We start from the raw sequence: 18757 nt of genomic DNA on the forward strand, positions 1-18757 counted from the left end.
AATTTACCACGACTACTCGACTACACGCCCACGCCGCCATAATCACCCTGCAATCGCCCTTCCCTTCCACTACATCAATTGCTGGGCGGCGCTTGGCCACATAATACACCTCCCCCCGTCGCAGAGGCCACGTTAAAGGCGGAGGAAGAGCGGGACAGGTTTATACATCTACGCCCACGAAAGCTAGCACGCGGTGTTGCACACAACCACCATGGACAAGAAGCACGAGGATGCAGGCGGCGTGGCGCAAATCGACAAGACGTCTGTGTTCCAAGAAGGTAGGGTCGCTTGCAATCGCATGCACAAGTGCTGGTGAAGTGTTGCGCAGTACAGGCTGACGTTGCACTCCAGCACGAGTATTCAACCAGAGCCCTATCTCGCCCAGGAAATGTAGAGTGATCCTGACCAAGCTGGCCCTCCTGCTCTTCACCGGAGAGAGCTGGGGCCGGCAAGAAGCCACAACCCTCTTCTTTGGCATCTCCAAGCTGTTCCAGAACAAAGATGCCTCGCTCCGCCAGATGGTCTACCTCGTCATCAAGGAGCTCGCTGGCTCCGCCGACGATGTCATCATGGTCACCTCATCGATTATGAAAGACACCTCTGTCGGCAGTGACGTCGTCTACCGCCCAAATGCCATCCGCGCCCTCTGCCGTGTCATTGACGCTTCCACTGTCCAGGCCATTGAGCGTCTGGTCAAGACGTGCATTGTCGACAAAAACCCCTCCGTGGCCTCGGCTGCTCTCGTTTCCTCATATCACCTTCTTCCGGTCGCAAAAGACGTAGTTAGGAGATGGCAGTCCGAGGCCGCAGAGGCTGCCTCTGGAAGCAAGTCGGGTGGTGGTTTCTTGGGTGGATTTGGAGGAAGCTCGCATACCGCTCTCCAGGCCAGCACAAATTACATGACACAGTACCACGCCATTGGTCTGCTATACCAGATGCGCTCTGGCGACAGGATGAGCTTGGTCAAGATGGTGCAACAGTACTCGGCTGCTGGTGTTGTCAAGAGCCCTGCTGCTACCGTCTTACTTGTGAGACTGGCGGCTAAGCTGGCTGACGAGGATCCAAACCTCCGAAAGGTGCGACACTCTCCATGCAATATAATGAGCCTGCTGACCGTACCATTAGCCCATGATGCAGCTCCTCGACGGCTGGCTGCGACACAAGTCCGAGATGGTCAACTTCGAAGCTGCAAAGGCCATCTGCGACATGCGCGATGTAACCGACGCCGAGCTTGTCCAGGCCGTTCACGTTCTACAGCTCTTCCTCACATCTCCACGCGCCGTCACCAAGTTTGCTGCTCTCCGCATTCTATCACAAATGGCTTCGTTCAAGCCTGACGCTGTCCGGTCGTGCAACCAAGATATTGAGTCGCTCATTACCAACTCGAACCGCAGCATCGCGACTTTTGCCATCACAACGCTCCTTAAGACGGGCAACGAATCGTCAGTAGATAGGCTCATGAAGCAAATCACAGGCTTCATGGCTGAGATTACAGACGAGTTCAAGGTGACCATTGTCGAGGCTGTCCGAACTTTGGCTTTGAAGTTCAAGTCCAAGCAGTCTGGATTCCTTGCTTTCCTCAGCGGTATCCTGCGCGACGAAGGCGGTTACGAGTTCAAGAGAGCAGTTGTGGAGGCAATCATGGACCTTATTCGATTCGTTCCAGAGGCCAAGGAGGATGCGCTTGCGACTCTCTGCGAGTTCATCGAAGACTGCGAATTCACCAAGCTCGCCGTGCGGATTCTGTTTGTTCTCGGACGCGAAGGCCCCTCCACACCTCACCCTACCAAGTACATCCGCTACATCTACAACCGCGTTGTTTTAGAGAATGCCATTGTCAGAGCTGCTGCAACTTCTGCTCTCGCTAAGTTCGGTGTTGGTCAGAAGGATCCTGAGATCAAGAAGTCAGTCCACGTTCTGCTCACTCGCTGCCTTGACGACGTTGATGATGAGGTCCGAGACCGTGCTGCGTTGAATCTCCGGTTGATGGACCAGGAGGACGACGACATGGCCATCAGCTTCATTCGCAACGATTCCATGTTCTCACTACCAGTTCTCGAGCACCAGCTGGCCATGTACGTTAGCTCAGACTCCCGCGATACCTTTGAGACTGCCTTCGACATCACCAAGATCCCCACTGTCTCGCGCGAGCAAGCAGATGCCGCAGATCTTACTAAGAAGACCGAAGGCGCTACCCCGACACTCAAGGCACCCAGCGCTGCGAAGCAACCTTCAAAAGTGGGAGCAGACGCTGCAGCCAATGCAGCCAACAATGCGCAAAAGTACGCTGCCGAGCTGCAGAAGATTCCCGAACTGGCGGCCCATGGAGGCGTGCTCAAGTCAAGCGATGTTGTCGAGCTCACCGAATCAGAGACCGAGTACGTCGTTACGGCCATCAAGCACATCTTCAAGGACCATGTTGTCATCCAATACGATATCAAGAACACCCTCGAAGATACAGTCTTGTTGGATGTCGAGATGGTCGTTACTCCCGAAGACGACGGCGATGTTCAACTAGAGGAGGAGTTTGTCATCCCAGCGCCAAAGCTTTTAACAAACGAGCCAGGCACTGTTTACGTATCGTTCAAGCGCCTCGAGACTGAGTCGCAATTCATTGCGGCAAGCTTCACCAACGTACTCAAGTTCACAAGCAAAGAGATCGATCCAAGCACAAACGAGCCAGAAGAGGGCGATGGTTACCCCGATGAATACTCGGTCGAAGATCTTTACCTCACCGGCGCCGACTACGTTGTACCGGCGTATGCTGGCAGCTTCGACAACGTATGGGAGCAGTCGAACAATGACACAGCAACCGAGACTCTGCAGCTTGGCAACATGAAGAGCATAGCAGGTATGTTTTTTATGTATTTCTCAACATGTCACTTTACTAACAAAGAGCAGACGCTACCGAGCAACTCACCAGGACACTGTCCCTCCAGCCATTGGAAGGCACCGATGTGGCTCTCTCAACATCAACACATACGCTCAAGTTGTACGGCAAGACCATTACAGGTGGCAAAGTGGCAGCCATGGTACGAATGGCGTTTAGTGCAAAGACTGGTGTAACGATGAAGATTGATGTAAGAAGTGAGGAGGAGGGTGTTGCAGCTCTGGTCGTGGGTAGTGTAGCGTGAGCTATTGCTCTGCGGGTGTTTTAGTTTCGCGTATTGAAAGCGTAAATGGTCAATTGGGGCTATCTAGTAGACGTTTTTGGTTTGCATAACAGATGATTATGAAACAGATGACTCTTTCAAACATATGTTCCGGGAGGTCGCGTGCTACGATTAAGTTTTCGATTGCCTGCGTGTAGTGTGGAAGAAGGTTATGATTCGAGAAATCGAATCCCGCTATTGACAATATCTCGTATCTGCTTCCACCGCTTAACGAGCGTCTCTCTCTGACCCTCTACAACCCCTTCTTCAGCCTGCTCCACATCCCCACTGAGATCAAGCCCCTCAACCTCCTCGATGATATCCACAATCTTGCGCGAGTACTTCGTCAGCACACTCGCCAAATACTCATTCAACCTCGCCTGATCCCTCGCCCCATCATCATCCCCACTAACAAACGCCGCATACCTCTTCGCATCCAGCACAAGCAGCCTCAGAACAGCCTGCGTCCGATAACACACCCTCTCCTCCTTTTCCTCCCCAAACAGCGTGTAATTAGCATAAAACCCATCTTCCTTTAACGCAGCAACCTGATCTCCATCCAGAAGCGGCAGTAGCAAAGAATCAAGGGGAACACCATCATGTCTATTCTTCTCTTGAAGAATAAATCCGTACTCTGTGAGCAGGAAATCGTTCGTGTGCGGACCATACGTTACGAAGACTTCTTCGCCAGCGACATAGGCGCGATCGGCAGTTACTGTGTAGCCACTCGGTGACATTTGCGGATCGCAGCCTGAATCGGAGTGATTGAAGTAGTCGGTAAAGGGGCACATGCAGTAGCAGTCGTCTGCGGTGAGTTTTGCGCGGCGTTTGGGGAGGAGTGCCGAGGCGTTTGGTAAGTCCGGGTAGGACCAGTAGAAGGTTCTGGTGTTGATGATGAGCCAGGTGTAGGTGTAGGTTTCCTTTGTGATACCTGGGTTGTGTGGTGCGATGCTAGTCCAGTCTCGCTCGAGGTTTTGGAGCTGTTTGGTTAGGAGGGTGCGGGCTGCGGGGGGCAGAAGGGGTTGTAGAGAGGGAGGGTAGTAAAGTGGCATTGTGGATTTGAAATCTGAGGATGTGGGCCATACGTTTTGCCAGAGGGTGTAGTCGTGGTCTTTGCGGCCTGTGTACCAGAGGGCGAGGGAGAGGGCGAGTTTGCCGTGCACGGTGATGGTGTCTGGGAGTTTGAGACTGCGGATGCTGGGGAGGGCGACGTGGACTAGGGATTTGTTGGATACGTGAACTAGCTTGTCTCCTTTCTTGATGATTTAGCATCGTTTGGGCTGAGGTTCAAAGGGGAAAGAAGGTGTGGAGGACTGACTTTGATGTCTTGAGCGGCTACAATGCCCATTCCTCGACCGACGAAGCGGGCTGGAGCAATGCCATTGATTTCAACGCCGTTGGACTTTGCCCATGCGACGAAGTCGGTATGATTGGTGCCAGGGTCGAGAGCTGCCGCCATGATTTACAGGATATGTATTACTTTGTTTATTCTGGTAACAGTTCTTCTGGAGAACACCAGTCTGATAATAATCTCTCCAGTCACTTCTGTCACTGAAGTCCTTTCTTTGTCTGCCTTGGGAAAAAAAAGTTATGTTACGTCTCTAGGGTTGCCGAGCAAAACTGAAGAGAAGTTGACCAAACTGATCTTTGAGTAGAAAATACCTGTTCTTTCAAGTCAATCTAGGTGAAAAAGAGACGTTTGTTGTAGAAGTGTTTTCAAGCACCGATGAGTCGCAAAGAAGTCATAAATAGCGTGATTGGTGTGGCTGGTGCTTGTGGCGCGCCCTATCGATAAGACCCTACATCATGTCATACCTCTGTACGTTCGAAGCTCCAAAGACGACAGCCATTGCCATTAAACTGACAACATCCCAATGGCTCGACATGTACGCATACAGCAGCTCCAGAAGCTGACCGCGCGATCAATTCCTCAAACCCTATCCCAACATGCCCAATCGCTCCGCAGCTTCTCCGTCCTCAACCGTCCTCCACCAAACTACAAGGGCCACATCCCATTGACACGCCTAGAGCGCCTCGGTCTCACTCTAGGCTCCGGAATCGGCAGTTTCCTCGATCCCAGACGAGGAGGTTCGAATCGCAATTCACACATCTTGTCTCAACTGCTTACAACATTCCTCAGATCTCATCGCCTCCTTCGGTGAAGCAACAGCCCAACCCTACTTCATCTACAAACTCCGCGATCGCATGCTCCTGCACCCCACCGGCCGCCGCATTCTACGCGACCGACCACGTCTAACTTCCACATCCCTCGATATACCGCGGTTGAGAAAGCTCCCGCCGAATACACTGGGTTATGCGTATGCCGCGTGGCTGGACCGCGAGGGCGTCTCACCTGATACACGAGCGCCGGTGCAATATATCGACGATGAGGAATGCGCGTACGTCATGCAGCGGTACCGCGAGTGCCACGATTTCTACCACGCGCTTGTGGGGCTCCCAGTTTTCCGTGAGGGCGAAGTAGCTCTCAAGGCTTTTGAATTCGCGAATACGGGTTTGCCGATGACGGGGCTCGCGGTATTTAGTGCGTTTACGCTGAAGAAGGCAGAGTGGCGCCGCTTCTGGGATGTGTATGGGCCGTGGGCGGCAAGGAATGGCGCGTTGAGTGGGGATGTGATTAATGTTTATTGGGAGGAGGAGCTCGAGACGGATATTGATGAGTTGAGGACTAGGTTGGGGATTGAGAAGCCGCCGGATCTAAGGGCTATGCGGAGGGCGGAGAGGGAGGCGCGGAAGAGGGAGAAGGAGAGGAAGGAGAATATGGCTCGCGCTGTGTGAAGGTGGGATTCATGTATATCACTGTACTTATATTGAAGATAAGAGAGACGAACAAATTTGAGCAGAAACACATTTCAAGTAGCATGTTCAAGATACTGCCATAAAATCAATTCAATATTGATCAATAATCTAAACCTCAAGTCTAGTATATCCATCTTCATGCGTCTAATCTACGCATCCATGAACCCCTCAAAAAAGGAGTCTCAAAGCTCGTAAGCAAAAGTCGTTAAAAAGGTTCGTTAAAAATTGGACCCATCATCGCTCATATATTTCCAAACAAAAAAAACAGAAAGGATCCACCACTTTTACTTTTTTGCCCAGTCCTTTTTTTTTACAACTGGGTTAAGAGACCCTCGCTCTCCAACAGCAGCACAATCTGGTGCACTGCTGTCCTGACGTTGCTGACTGACAGATCGACAGTAAGGTCAGGCTTGGAGGGAGCCTCGTACGGGTCATCGACACCAGTGAAGCCCTTGATCTCACCAGCGCGTGCCTTGGCGTAGATACCGCGCTTGTCGTTCTTCTCCGCGTGCTCGAGAGGAGTGGCAACGTGGATGAGGTAGAAAGAGCCGTACTTCTCAACAGTCTGGCGGGCCGCCTGTCTTGAGGCCTCAAAAGGAGCAATAGGCGCAACGATAGCGGCGGCACCGGCCTTGGTGAGCTCGGAAGCGACAAAGGCAATGCGGGCAATGTTCTTGTCGCGGTCAGATCGGCTGAATCCGAGTTCGCTGGAGAGTTCACTGCGGATGGTTTCACCGAGGAGGAGGGAGACGGAGCGGCCACCCTGTTGGTTGAGAGTCACGTTGAGGGCGCGGGCAATGGCGTCCTTGCCAGAGTTCTGGTAGCCCGTCAGGAAGACGGTGAAACCCTGTTGGCTACGGGGAGGGTGAGACTCGCGGAGCACGCGGACAACCTCTGGGTAGGAGAACCACTCGGGAATCTCCTGGCCGGTTCGGAGACGCTTGCGAAGTTCTGTGTGTTCAGTTAGTCGTTTGGATTCTGTACACAAACATCATAAGGACGTACCGGTTCCAGAAATGTCAAGAGTCTTGATACCCTGCTCAACCTCGTTCTTGGGCTTGTACTCATCCGAGTCAGGGAGGTAGGTCATCTGGAGGAAAGGAACAACCTCGATACCGAGCTCGTCCCTGTACTTCTCAACGGCATCCTGGGCATCGTATGGGCCGTAGAAATCAACACCCTTGGAGTTCTTGCCAGGGCCAGCGTGGTCACGGCCAACAATGAAGTGGGTGGCACCGTGGTTCTTGCGGATGATGGCGTGCCAGATAGCCTCACGGGGACCAGCCATACGCATAGCGAGGGGCAGAAGGGCAAGTACGGCCATGCCATTGGGGTAGCGGGGCATCAGCGCCTGGTAGACACGGACACGGGTGAAGTGGTCAATGTCACCAGGCTTGGTCAGACCAACGACAGGGTGGATGAGGACATTGGCCTGGCGGGCACGAGCAGCGCGGACAGTCAGTTCACGGTGAGCGCGGTGCATGGGATTCCTGGTCTGGAAAGCAACAACCTTGGACCATCCAAGCTTGTCAAAGTGCAGACGCAGCTCCGCAGGTGTGTAGCGGAGACCGACATAGTCGTAGTGCTCCAGGCGGTCGATAGCCTCGACCTTACCACCGACATAGTACTCCTTGACTGTCTCGTAGAGGTACTTGATGGCGGGGTGGGCTACATCGTTGTCCTTGTCGAAAACCTCCCTGGCCTCCTTCTCCTTGTCTGGCTGGTATACATCGTCAACCGTGAGGATGGCGAGGTTGCGGTCGTCGCGGAAATCGCGGAGGGCAATGCGGGCGCCCTGCTTGAGGCCGACCTCATCGATGGTCTCCTTTGAAACATCAAGGCAGATGGGGATGGAGAAGAGATTGCCATCAGCTAGACGGTTGTTGGCCACGACGCCATCGTAGTCCTTCTGGTTCATGAAACCTGCATAGTGCTGTCAGGTACCGTGCTGGCGGTGCAAACAGGGCAAACACGAGGGGCAATGTTGCATGCCCCTCGCATATTGCCCCGCGAAACAATGACGACTTACCCTCCAATGGGGAAAAACCTCCGTTCAGGATAAGTTCCAAGTCGCAAAGTTGCCTCTCCGTCAGAACAACCGCGGGAAGCTTCTCAGCCTCTTCGAAAAGCTCCTTGCGCCTGGGCGCATCGCGCGCGATCAGGTCCTTGAGGACGCCGCCTGTAGTGGACGCGCCTGGTCAGCGTCTATTGCAACTTTTGGCCAGCAGAAAAAAACTGCGCAGCAACTAACCATGGGGTGTGTTTGCCATTTCCACAAGATGTGTGGAGGGGAAAGGAATAATCTTAGGGCAGAAATTTGCGGGATAGTAATGCGACAAGATCTGGAGTCGTTCCTGACTATGTCGAACCAAAGGGTACTATTATCTAGGACTCTGGGGTCACTCAAAAGAACGATGCGCGACTGAGGAGCAGAAAGCGGCGACGGGCACAATGAGCTTTTTATTCTACAAACCACGGCTACTCCACGCTCCACACTCCCATTTGTTGACCTTGGCCTCTCTTGGAAATTCTCTGCTGCAGAGACTAGGCTTCAAAGCGGATGTTTTGTATGGGTCGGCAGATTTTGGAACCGATTGCGCAATTTCGCGCGATGTAGGAGCCTATCACACTAACTGTTCCCACTGCGTAAAGTAACAAGAGTGACGTGAGAGCGGAGCCAAAGAGGGCCCGCGTAGCTTCGGTCTCAACTTCGGGCATGTCGCTCTACGAGAATGACAGGTCGCGCGCGCCTGGGGCAGAGGGTTGCAGGGTCCGCTGATATGCAGCATCCGTATTCCCCCCACACTTTTTTTTTCAAGCCGCTTCCTTACTTGTGTCATAGTCAAATAGTAGCACTGTAGTAATCATAAATATAAACTCGTCTGATTCGTAAGAGAGCCCTGTCGGCTCCTACACCGGTCATATCTCGGCTCCAAGTGCAAACAATCGGATCTGGATGCCGTAAAAATCGGGGTGTTCCAGACTACCCCAGCCAAACCCTACTGCTACTATGCTAGGTATGCCAAACCCAGAAAACCCAAACGCCCATGCTAATGCAGATCTGTACAACAAACGAAAATACGAACGCTCTGGACCGAAACATCAAACTACCAACGAGACTTGTTGCAGCTTGTTGACAAGATCCTCGTTCTGTCGCTTCATCTCCTGCTCTTGAAGAAACTGAGCATATCGTGACTTGGGGTTGTGGATACCGCACTCAGACTTGTTCTTGCCCTTCCACCTTCCTGATCGCTCGTCTTCTCCAGCAGCAACAGGCTGTGTTGAGTGCCAGTCACCAACGCTCTTGTAACCCTTGTTGAGGAGTTCGTTGTAAGGTACGTCGTTTGCATCGACGTACTCCTTGACTTGAGCAAATGTCCAGTTGGCCAAGGGGTTGATCTTGATCAGTCCAGCCTCGTCAACCTCGACAATGTCCAGGTCGCCACGCTTTCCACCCTGGCTGCGGCGTCGACCAGTCAAGACAGCCTTGACTTGAAGCTCAGAGTAAGCACGCTCCGCAGGCTCGACCTTGGCGACGTAGTCGTAAAGCTCATCGTTGGTCTCCCACAGTTTATCTCCGTGCTTGGCGGTAAAGTCGTTTACATTGTCACAACCAGCAGGCTTGTAAACATGGACCGGTGTTCCGTATCGCCTTCGGACACGGTCAACAAGAGCGTATGTTTCATCGAAGTGGTAAAGAGTATCCAAGAAAATCAGATCAATGTTGTGCTTCAGGGGTCCGTCGAGCTTTGAGAGCATGTCCACAGTGACTAAGCCAGTGAGACCAAAAGCAGTAGTCTGGAAAAGCCCAGGTAGAGATGTAATGCACCATCGGAGGATGTCTAGCCCAATGTTAGTCGGACGAACTTTGGAAGAGATGAAAGACCGTCACTCACCCTGAGGCTCGAGCTTAGCCAGCTGAGCATTGATGAACTTCAAGTGAGGTCTAGTGAAGAAGATCTCTTGCAGGCCGTCCTGGCTCGACTCGGCTGAAGCATAACCAGACTCCTCACGGAATGTGGCGTGCTTGTATGTTTCGACGTTGCTGAAGACTGGTGACGACATTTCGAAGACGACGTGTGGCGGGTTTCTAACGATAGGCACGTGCAGAGAAGCCAGAAATGGATAGTCTTTATGAATTGGTATCTAGCAAAGGCTTCCCAAAAGAAAATCCTGTTACCAAGCGTCGTGTTCTGGATGTTGGAGGAAGGAAGGCAAGCAGGGCTGGAGAGTTATATTCAGCTCCGCCATCGGAAACCGCTTTGTAACCATCTCCGCAAAGTGCCATAGCTGGGGGTGAAGACGTGCGATCACGCAATTCGCGCTAGCAGTGGTGGAGCAAAACTCTTCGTGCCAGCCTTAGGTAAGGCAGCCTCGCCAATCATCTGGAGGCAGTATTAGGAATCAGGCTCGAAGACGTCTATGCTCAGGCAGTTGGTAGGTGTGTGTTGGTTGGAAATCAACCGATGTTGTGGGCTTTTGTCATCAACGTCATCCTATCGACGTTTGCCGAACAACACGACAAGTTGAGATCATAGCAATTGGTCTCGGCTGGCAGATCGGATCGAGTACAAATTCCATCGATCATGACGACTGATAAGCTCTTGTTTCATCTTGACCTTCTCTTTCATGTCTTGCCTTGGCGATGTTCGAATCGATACCCCGGTTCGTCGCGCAGGTTTCGGGCCATCGCGCCCGACGCCTCCCAGAAAAAAAACTTGCGACATGCACCCTGTTACTGCGCGAGTATATTAGCTAGGCTCCGATGCCGTGGGGTGCAGAGTACTATTGCGTATGTGGAGATGATTTATACCTACAGTTGTCTACACGCCTCAACGCGGTGGAATATCCAGTTCTTCCCGCATTGAGGCTTATCAGGCGCCTCGCTTAGTTTTCTGTGCTCTATGCATTTCCGGGATTTTATCATCGATCAATAGGATTTTTACACATGATGAGAAGAACTGCGGTGCCAACTTCGTATATCAATGTGTAGTGGTGTTGGTTGTGAGTGTGGCGGATGTCACAGTGGGGTCGTGGATAGAACTTGACGATACCCGCTTCCGCACGCTAGTAGTAACCCAACCGCAGCTAACCGAACCTTTGAGCGTTAAGTGACTTAAAAGATACTATCACGGAATTGCTCAACTAAGCACCATACTCTTGAAAGTTGGCGGTATCTGGACATCCGTAATTAGGATGAAGATCAGAGTCACGTGGTTTAAGTGAGGCTTTGGACAAGGACTTTAGCAGTCCTTCCAGCAAAGTATGGGAAACCAATCCATATCCCTCTACTCATATCCCAAATTCCCAATTCACATTCCCTCCCAAATCCTCCCCTCCCACAACTCCCTCGCATTCCCCCAAAACACACCTTCCCTCTCCCCCTCCCCCAACCACTCCACCCCCACCAACCCCGCAATATTCTCCCCAACATCCCAAAACCCAATCCCATACGGATAATCCGTGCCAAACACCATCTGACTCACCGGCACCTGCATGCCCTCTGTCAACCCTTTAATCTGCATGGGCCACACGGGCCCCGCGCTATCGTACCAAAGGCGCGATTTGTAAACTTGTCGTGCGGCAGAGGAGATGTTCGGGAAGCCGAGTAGGAAGCGCTCGGATATGTCGGGGAAGGCGCCTGCGCCGTGGGAGATGCGCCAGTGGAGGCGGGGGTAGGTGAGGATGGTGGAGGAGGCGGTGAGGCTGGAGATTGCTCGGGCGGTTTCGAAGTAGAATTCGCCGAGGCCGGAGCGGAGGGGTGCTTTTGGTGTTGAAGTTTTTGTTAGTTCAGACTGTCTTATTTGTTTGATTCTTCTTGTGGTGGATGCAAAGAAAGAAGCGATTGCTTACAAGGTCGCGAGTTGATCAAGCGTCCATCGTCGAGTTTGATGATGGGTTCGGTAGGATGAACGAAGACGACTTCTCTTCTTCCTTCTTCATCTGCTCTTTTCTGTAGAAAATCCCATAGCGGGTCGAAGGTTGCGTCGCCGGGATACAGGCTCTCGTGGTTCGTAAGTACGCCGACACCAATGGGCTCTTGTCCTTTTATTGCGAACATTCTTTTCAACTCTGTGATTGACTCGTGGACATGGGGTAGTGGCATAATGGCCATCCAACTGAATCGCTCAGGGTATATTCTGTACAGTTCCGCAGTGAAGCAGTTCAGTAGTCTGGCTAGCGCGAGCGTCTTCTTTTTCCTCAAGTCTTCATTCGTCTCGAATAAGAACGCATTTGCCTGGGGTGTGGAGACGCAAAGAACCGAGTGCACTATTTGATGTTCATCCATAAACTTTAGGTGGTCTTGCACAGTCCAAGAGGGCGTCGCACGACCTGCTGCATTCAACTCCAGTTCTCGGAACCAGTCAGGTATAGGACTGAAGATGTATTTGCCATATTAGTTCATATTATTCTGACTATCAACGGATTTAAGAAGAGGAAACAACTCACTGTGTATGCACATCTATCCGCTTCGCTCCCTGAAACGTAAACTGCTTGGTATCGACTTGGTTCACAGCCAGTTCTGCAATACTGCCAATAGCTTCCTTGGCAAATGGGAGAACAGTCAAGTCAATATCATCCTCGTGAGCATCACGCTGAATCTTCATCCAAAGCTCATTTTGCCGAGACTGTATATCATTGGAAGCATCTGGATACGGCTGACCAAACGGATACATTGCCAATGGATTAGTCTGGGAGGTCTTAGTAAACGGGAAGATTCAAACAAGGAAGTAACAAAAGAACCTCCTGTTTATATGAGGGATGAGTAGTCGTTGCTCTGCAGGTTTGGATGGCTAACGAATAGATCAGTATAGGTACGATGTGAAATCTTCGCATTTTGTATATCAAGATCAACTCACATTCGCAATGATCTAAGTTTTATATCAAATTCGGTTGCTTTTGGTGTGTACTCACTAATGTAGGAGCGAATGGTGATCTTGTCTAGGTGCAGATGTGAGGTACTCTTGCGGATGCGGGGAGCCGCACCAATAGCGAAACCAGTATGTATTCGTCCTTAGCGACTATGCACATCCCATGCATCTCATAGGTGTTAACTCAGTAAGTCTGAAGACTGCCGATGATATTGAAATATAATTCAAATGGCTAAGCAGTAGTCCAGAAGAACAATACTCACATGTCAACGAGTAGTTTGTCATATGTTTTGCACAGTAATAATCTTGACCACTCAAAACGTAGATACCAACACTGACTTCATCATGCCATATTAGAGGTTTTGGCCTCGTACTATTACTAAGGCTCAATCTACAGTGCTTCCAAGTTCTCACCAGGAGCCGCCTAATGCTCGTCAACTCAACATAGTCCCCACCAGCATACCCGTTAGCCCTCAGTTTCAAGTTGCTAGTCTGGAAATAAATGGCTCTGCAGATTCTGCTCATGTTACCGGGATTTTGATAGTGCTTCAGCCAGTACCAGCTGTTCCCCGTATTGCGGTCGTTCTGCCGTGTACGAAACTTTGGGGTATCGTCTGTTCAAATCACTACCAGCGATCATCCCCGCAGCTCCAATTAGCTTCCGCAACACCAAAAATAGCGCATCCTCTGTCTTCCAGTACAACCTGTCTAGTAAAAGAACATGAGGGGTAAGACGCCACAAAGTCGAATATCTCCAAGGCTACCTATGTAGCTCTAGCATGCCGGAAACTGCGCCGGGAGGCTCGTTCCGCGCTTGAATGTCGATCTGGGTTGAAAGAAGTGACCAATGGCACTGCAAGATTCAGTACTACTAAAGGAACCACTCTAAAGTCTTGGAATGTTGCCAAGTTACGTCCTGCAGAAGCCAATGCAAGGCTATCTGGGCTGACTGAAGCGTCAAAGGCTGCCCCATCTACCACATCTTGACGCCCAGATTATCAAAGCCTTCCTGTAAGACCTTGCGACCGGCAAGCTCATTCGCGAATTCCAACTTACGCTGTAGTGCCCATTCAGCATGGTTGTTGAGAGCGAAGAGCATTCCAGCGATAAAAGTGTCTCCAGCACCAATCGTATCGACAACTTCAGTGGGCTCATCTTTCTGCGGTTGCCATGCTTTGACATCCGCCCAAGACTCATCAGTTCCTTTCTCGATTGCCATAGCGCCTCCGGAACCCCATGTGCAACAAAGTATTGTGCCGTCTTGCTTGTCTGCGTGCTGTGCTTCAAGAAAGCTCCTCGCATCTGTGAACCCGTTCTTTTCTGCCCAGAGCTTCGAATAGAACACCATACCCGCGAGCTTTGCAACCTCTGCTATTTCTGTGCGTTCGGGCTTCTCGCACTCCACGCTTATTCTGAAGTGGGGGTAGTTTTTGCGCAGGAACTTGACACAGAAATGTGTAACCTCTGGAATTCGGCCTTCGAAATGGAACCATGCTTTTTCCCAAACCTGCCCCACATTCATTCTGGCAAATTCACGAACTTTTTGACAGAATTCAGATACCTGCATCTCTTGAAGCTCATTGATGCTGACAATAGTTCTCGAGCACTTTGCTTCACTTTGGATGATGTAACTGGAGGCGGCTTCCTGATGGTCTGTTCGGAATAAACTACAGTCAAATATGTTTACACCTGGGAGAGATTCAAAGATGAACTGGGAGGCTGCAGATTGTTCGCTCGGAAGTACTGCCATCAGATGCAAGTTTGCCGAAACCTGGGGGTTTGCAGGTGCTTTGTCGTGCTCTAGCAGTTGTGACAGCACCTCCAGACTGTTTGCTGTGTTCCCACCTCTTCTTCGCATGATGCTTTTAGCGCGCAACTTTTCATCTTCAATTGGAAAGTGCGGAACACTACACTTTTGTTTCAGCGAACTGCTACTACAAACACGCCAAACGGTAAGCTAATACTTACGTCAGAATGGTATCTATGTAGACAGCACCCACACAGACGATGTGGTTCCCTTGGCTAGCAGACATGAAAGGCAATGTTAGTGAGGTGGTAGGTTGATGGCACCATCTCCGGAGGAAATGTGGAGTCTGATATGTGGAGCACAATTGCAGTAGCACTACATCAAGAGTAGCGCAATTGCATGAATGTGTTCGCGCAGTGTCACATGTTTCTCGTCACACTAAGCGTATGGCAATGACACAGTACTCTCTACATAGACAATGATATAATCATTCAATTAAAAATTCTGAGAACGATCTCGAATCCCTCTGAATCCATTACCTCTGTGCCCCTCATATTCCAGTAATGAGTGAAGACGAAGCTCCCGGTGGTATCTCAAAAGTGCACACGCTCAAACGCCGTGTCCCAAAATATAACACAAGAAAATATCTTTGACAAAAGTGCTCGGTACTCAGTACGCGTTACCACCCCATCCCATAGATTTCGCCCTATTGTCATGGCCGTATGGGTACTCATCATGCTCCATTACTGGACTGACGGTCTCCACCGGCACGCCACCGTGCTGCGGCGGGCCGTACCATCCATGCTGCCCCGTAGGCGGATAAAAACCGCCATGTCCCGCTTCTTCACCACCCAGGTTATTAAAGGCTTGGGTCCGTGGTGTCATAGGTGACTTCATGCCGCCAATTGTGCCGGGAGTACGGGGTAATTGCTGCAGTTCCCACATGTGTTGCCATTGTTCCTCAGCCGTCATTTCGTTGTCGTAAGGTGAAGATTCCCACTTCTCTTTCTCGGCCTTCTTTTCCGCTTTCCTGACGGCATGTGCCTCTTTTTGAGCGGTGGTAGGAATCAGAGACCAGACAGACATGATGACAAAGACAGAATAGATTGCTCTGTTTTACGTTAGTTTTGTCATTTTGTTTACAGGCCCAAGGAGACGTACAGCATAATGATGCTAACAGCGAAACTGCTCTTCGCCTGCATGCAGTAGCTTCTGATGTTCTTGTCTTCTACAATATTGCAGTTCTTTGTAATGTACCACGGTGGTCCGTTGTTCACGCGTTGTGGATCGATAGTGTCAGGAGCGGTTTGGACATGGATTCCGTATGCCCATAGACAGGCGAGGGCGATGTGGAGGGGAAGCGACAGGATCGGGTATAGAACTTTGAGGAGCCATAGGGTCACCTTGACAAGCCAGAAAAAGGTGCACACGACGCCGATGACAAGATGGTATTGCGTGTTGCTGGGAAATTGTTAGGCGACGCTGGCGATGTGAAGATGGGTCCGAGCACTCACAAGCTGCTCCATACGAGGGGCGTCTCTACGGGTCGGTAGTTGGCATACGAGTAGAGAACGGTGATGGGGTCCGAATTGAAGCCTCTCTGTCCACCCTCTTTCCACAAGATGGTGCGATACAGGTTTGGTGAGGCAATGCCGAAGAGTGCAAGATTGGCGACGGTAAAGGGCAGCTCGAAGACCATGAGGAACCAGACGATTGACGGCAGTCGCCATGTTCGCGATATAAAGAAGCCCATGGCGGCGGGGCGGGGTGAGCGGTCCAAGCAGCGCCCAGAGGACGGATGACGACGGGTGTGGGGGGATAAGGCTCGAATGCGCAGACAGGTATGGTGGTGCAATGGCGTCGCAACCGGGTGCTGGGGATGAGAGACTGCTACGGCTCGTCTCTGGTGGTGGTACTTGTTGGACGGCGATGGTCGAGTCGCGGGCGCACAGTCAAGCCATCAGCATCAGCGCCCAGGTGTCCGGGGCGAGGAATGCTCTTAACAGGCGTCCAAGGCGCCACTCTAGCCGATGGCGGTAGTGAGCTGAGGGGCGAAAGAGCCATGGCAGGCGCTGAGTGGCACACGCATGCTGCGCGATCACACAGCTCGTAAAGTGTGATGGCGAATCAGGCGTGCAGGACGGCAGCGTCAGCGGGAGCTAGAGGGCGTGTCCCTTGCGCTAATCCTTGCCCTCACAACCGCACAATGTGGGTTAATAGCGACGTTTTGGGCTTTGCAATCTCGCCCGAAGCGATAACAGGACGGATGAACTCGAGCACTTGACCGCGGGGTTGCACTGCATACACTACACTCTGACATGTCTACATAAGCGATCGCTTGCTGTGCCGCCACACGGCATACTTGTCTATGTACTACACCATGCGCCGACACGGCGACCCTAGCTCTTGTGTCGAGCCTAGAGCAAAATGCGCACTCAGGGTTGCGCAACAAGCTTTGCAGAGTGGAGCATCCTGCCCGTCCATCACGAGCCATGACGATTTTGCGGCCTTTGTGGGCGCGTAAAATACAGTTAATGGTGTGAGCATCGTACATACAATAGCGCTTGCCGCGATGGAACCACTGCGTATGCAAACTCCCCAAGTCCCGATCGCCTTCCCCACAATTCCCACATGCGGCCCTATCACTATCATTGCCTTGGTCCATTCTAATCCATCCCATCCCATCACCACCATTTCTCGCACAGCACCCTCTGCGGATCCACGTTTTCCTGTCCCTTGATGAACTCCACCATCTCGTCCGCCATGGCAGGCGGCCCGCACACATAGAAGACGGTCGATTGCGCCTCTTTCCGGTTGCCTACTGCGCTCGACAGAGCTATGTCATCGATGCGGTGCGTCCATGCGCAAACAGGCACTTCCGTGGCAGAGTCAATTTGCGGCAGCGTCAGAGACATTAGCGGATGTATGAGGTCCCCTTCGTTTGTGCCCATTTCAGACCCATCCCATGTGCCCGTGAAGAAGAGTTCAAGCCGGTCTTTGGTCACCTTGAATCGGGGTATGCGGAAGAGGCCAAGCACGTCCTGGAGGAAGAGCACTTCACTGGGATCTGTTTCGCGTGATGGCACCTTTGTCGAGTATAGGAAGCGCACTTCGAGGTTGGGGTAATTCTGGTTTATATAGGTCATCATTGACATCATTGGGCTTGTGCATACGAATTAGTCTCCGAAGATGCACAGCTAATCCGTGTGGGGTAGCTGCGACTTACTTGATGCCCACTCCCCCGGCAATGAAGATGGCGCGTTTGATCTTCTTCATGTCAAGGCACGGCGGTGGCCACACAAAGCTTCCGCCTACTCGCACCTTGACCTCACCTCCGATGATTTCCTCGGCTGGCTTCCATAACCATGCTGCTGGAGGGTTGTCTGGGCTCTTCTGCACCGCCAACTCAAAGTATGGTTTGTGCTCAGGGTCCGCTCGTGGCAGCGCCTCGGAAGGCGAAGAGGTAATGGAGAAGCCACCTGCCTTTTCTACGTCAGGCACAAAGACGTCAAGCCATTGGCCAGGGAGGAACTGACTTGTCCATCAGCGCATGTGTTGCGAGCGAGATGGATTCCGTCATACGTTGAAGCCGTTCTTGTCCTTGATTTCGAATACGAAGCGCTTGATACGGTCGTTGACAGGCGTCACCTTGGTAAGCGTGGCAGTGTGCAACTCCTTCTCCCGGGGTTCGTTGGCGGTGCGGTCTTGATGGCTGAGGATCGCTTTGGCGGAGCGTGTCTGCGGCATGCTGCCCAGCATGCTTCTCGGTGGAGTGGGAAGTCGCGAGGGAAAGTGATGGGACGGGAGTCGGCGGGCGAGCTTGTTCATAACAGGAAGAAGAAGTATCTTAGCACGAGGAAAATGTAGGTGGGGACACCAGCAAGAGGGGTCCAATGCGTATGCAGGATGATCCATCGGGCAGGAGCTTGGACGGCAGCCGTTGAGTCTAGCCGACTTCACCCCTTGGGTACAAGTCGGCAGCTTTGCCGGCCACTAATTATAGCCGTATATGCTGGGCTATACCAACCCATGGCTAGCAATTCGACCTGTTGGGCGGCCTTTTGGGTGCGTATAGTATAGTAGGTCATCCATTGCGGCCGAGTGGCTGACGGGCGCCAGACATGATGGCACCCGGAGCTATGACGCATCCGGGCGCAGCGGCTGACTTT

General features: G+C 51.9%; 9 protein-coding genes across 9 annotated transcripts; 2 read left to right on the top strand and 7 right to left on the bottom strand.

The window, feature by feature from the left end:
* The first annotated feature begins 127 nt into the window (after positions 1–127).
* COCSADRAFT_304729 (uncharacterized protein) lies at positions 128–3228 on the top strand. The gene is made up of 4 exons (XM_007700347.1): positions 128–278; positions 352–1076; positions 1126–2851; positions 2902–3228. Exons 1-4 carry the CDS (start codon positions 212–214, stop codon positions 3132–3134), a joined length of 2751 nt encoding a protein of 916 aa, XP_007698537.1. The 5' UTR covers positions 128–211; the 3' UTR covers positions 3135–3228.
* A 94-nt stretch (positions 3229–3322) lies between these two features.
* On the bottom strand, positions 3323–4611 carry COCSADRAFT_159025 (uncharacterized protein; the record flags this gene model as incomplete). The annotated part of the gene is made up of 2 exons (XM_007700348.1): positions 3323–4408; positions 4471–4611. 2 exons carry the CDS (start codon positions 4609–4611, stop codon positions 3323–3325), a joined length of 1227 nt encoding a protein of 408 aa, XP_007698538.1.
* Positions 4612–4962: 351 nt separating this feature from the next.
* On the top strand, positions 4963–6054 carry COCSADRAFT_35425 (uncharacterized protein). The gene is made up of 2 exons (XM_007700116.1): positions 4963–5240; positions 5293–6054. Exons 1-2 carry the CDS (start codon positions 5027–5029, stop codon positions 5946–5948), a joined length of 870 nt encoding a protein of 289 aa, XP_007698306.1. The 5' UTR covers positions 4963–5026; the 3' UTR covers positions 5949–6054.
* COCSADRAFT_139224 (uncharacterized protein) lies at positions 6044–8448 on the bottom strand. Its single transcript, XM_007700349.1, has 4 exons — positions 8221–8448; positions 7999–8148; positions 6975–7892; positions 6044–6920 (listed from the first exon to the last, which is right to left on the bottom strand). The coding sequence occupies exons 1-4, from the start codon at positions 8237–8239 to the stop codon at positions 6280–6282; spliced, it is 1728 nt and encodes a 575-aa protein (XP_007698539.1). The 5' UTR covers positions 8240–8448; the 3' UTR covers positions 6044–6279.
* A 623-nt stretch (positions 8449–9071) lies between these two features.
* COCSADRAFT_169858 (uncharacterized protein) lies at positions 9072–10034 on the bottom strand (the record flags this gene model as incomplete). The annotated part of the gene is made up of 2 exons (XM_007700350.1): positions 9072–9811; positions 9866–10034. 2 exons carry the CDS (start codon positions 10032–10034, stop codon positions 9072–9074), a joined length of 909 nt encoding a protein of 302 aa, XP_007698540.1.
* A 1247-nt stretch (positions 10035–11281) lies between these two features.
* COCSADRAFT_169860 (uncharacterized protein) lies at positions 11282–12577 on the bottom strand (the record flags this gene model as incomplete). The annotated part of the gene is made up of 3 exons (XM_007700351.1): positions 11282–11733; positions 11823–12346; positions 12420–12577. 3 exons carry the CDS (start codon positions 12575–12577, stop codon positions 11282–11284), a joined length of 1134 nt encoding a protein of 377 aa, XP_007698541.1.
* Positions 12578–13814: 1237 nt separating this feature from the next.
* On the bottom strand, positions 13815–14874 carry COCSADRAFT_87238 (uncharacterized protein; the record flags this gene model as incomplete). The annotated part of the gene is made up of 2 exons (XM_007700352.1): positions 13815–14748; positions 14810–14874. 2 exons carry the CDS (start codon positions 14872–14874, stop codon positions 13815–13817), a joined length of 999 nt encoding a protein of 332 aa, XP_007698542.1.
* A 220-nt stretch (positions 14875–15094) lies between these two features.
* COCSADRAFT_139234 (uncharacterized protein) lies at positions 15095–16562 on the bottom strand. The gene is made up of 3 exons (XM_007700353.1): positions 16103–16562; positions 15750–16049; positions 15095–15699 (listed from the first exon to the last, which is right to left on the bottom strand). Exons 1-3 carry the CDS (start codon positions 16339–16341, stop codon positions 15258–15260), a joined length of 981 nt encoding a protein of 326 aa, XP_007698543.1. The 5' UTR covers positions 16342–16562; the 3' UTR covers positions 15095–15257.
* A 298-nt stretch (positions 16563–16860) lies between these two features.
* On the bottom strand, positions 16861–18474 carry COCSADRAFT_35432 (uncharacterized protein). Its single transcript, XM_007700117.1, has 3 exons — positions 18171–18474; positions 17815–18119; positions 16861–17750 (listed from the first exon to the last, which is right to left on the bottom strand). The coding sequence occupies exons 1-3, from the start codon at positions 18414–18416 to the stop codon at positions 17273–17275; spliced, it is 1029 nt and encodes a 342-aa protein (XP_007698307.1). The 5' UTR covers positions 18417–18474; the 3' UTR covers positions 16861–17272.
* Positions 18475–18757: the final 283 nt, after the last annotated feature.

This window comes from Bipolaris sorokiniana (assembly GCF_000338995.1).
Source record: "Bipolaris sorokiniana ND90Pr unplaced genomic scaffold COCSAscaffold_5, whole genome shotgun sequence".
Classification (NCBI taxonomy): Eukaryota; Fungi; Ascomycota; class Dothideomycetes; order Pleosporales; family Pleosporaceae; genus Bipolaris; species Bipolaris sorokiniana.

Bases quoted from the DNA above. Each gene is read 5' to 3' on its own strand.
- COCSADRAFT_304729 (XM_007700347.1), top strand. From the start codon at position 212: ATGGACAAGAAGCACGAGGATGCAGGCGGCGTGGCGCAAATCGACAAG. The intron at 1,077-1,125 runs GTGCGACACTCT...CCGTACCATTAG, and splicing joins AGGATCCAAACCTCCGAAAG to CCCATGATGCAGCTCCTCGA. The intron at 2,852-2,901 runs GTATGTTTTTTA...AACAAAGAGCAG, and splicing joins CAACATGAAGAGCATAGCAG to ACGCTACCGAGCAACTCACC.
- COCSADRAFT_35425 (XM_007700116.1), top strand. From the start codon at position 5,027: ATGGCTCGACATGTACGCATACAGCAGCTCCAGAAGCTGACCGCGCGA. The intron at 5,241-5,292 runs GTTCGAATCGCA...AACATTCCTCAG, and splicing joins CCTCGATCCCAGACGAGGAG to ATCTCATCGCCTCCTTCGGT.
- COCSADRAFT_139224 (XM_007700349.1), bottom strand. The intron at 7,893-7,998 runs GTAAGTCGTCAT...AGCACTATGCAG, and splicing joins AGGTTTTTCCCCATTGGAGG to GTTTCATGAACCAGAAGGAC. The intron at 6,921-6,974 runs GTACGTCCTTAT...CTGAACACACAG, and splicing joins TCTTGACATTTCTGGAACCG to AACTTCGCAAGCGTCTCCGA.
- COCSADRAFT_139234 (XM_007700353.1), bottom strand. From the start codon at position 16,341: ATGGGCTTCTTTATATCGCGAACATGGCGACTGCCGTCAATCGTCTGG. The intron at 16,050-16,102 runs GTGAGTGCTCGG...ACAATTTCCCAG, and splicing joins CCCCTCGTATGGAGCAGCTT to CAACACGCAATACCATCTTG. The intron at 15,700-15,749 runs GTACGTCTCCTT...AACGTAAAACAG, and splicing joins GCTGTTAGCATCATTATGCT to AGCAATCTATTCTGTCTTTG.
- COCSADRAFT_35432 (XM_007700117.1), bottom strand. From the start codon at position 18,416: ATGAACAAGCTCGCCCGCCGACTCCCGTCCCATCACTTTCCCTCGCGA. The intron at 18,120-18,170 runs GTATGACGGAAT...TGGACAAGTCAG, and splicing joins AGGACAAGAACGGCTTCAAC to TTCCTCCCTGGCCAATGGCT. The intron at 17,751-17,814 runs GTAAGTCGCAGC...CGTATGCACAAG, and splicing joins GCCGGGGGAGTGGGCATCAA to CCCAATGATGTCAATGATGA.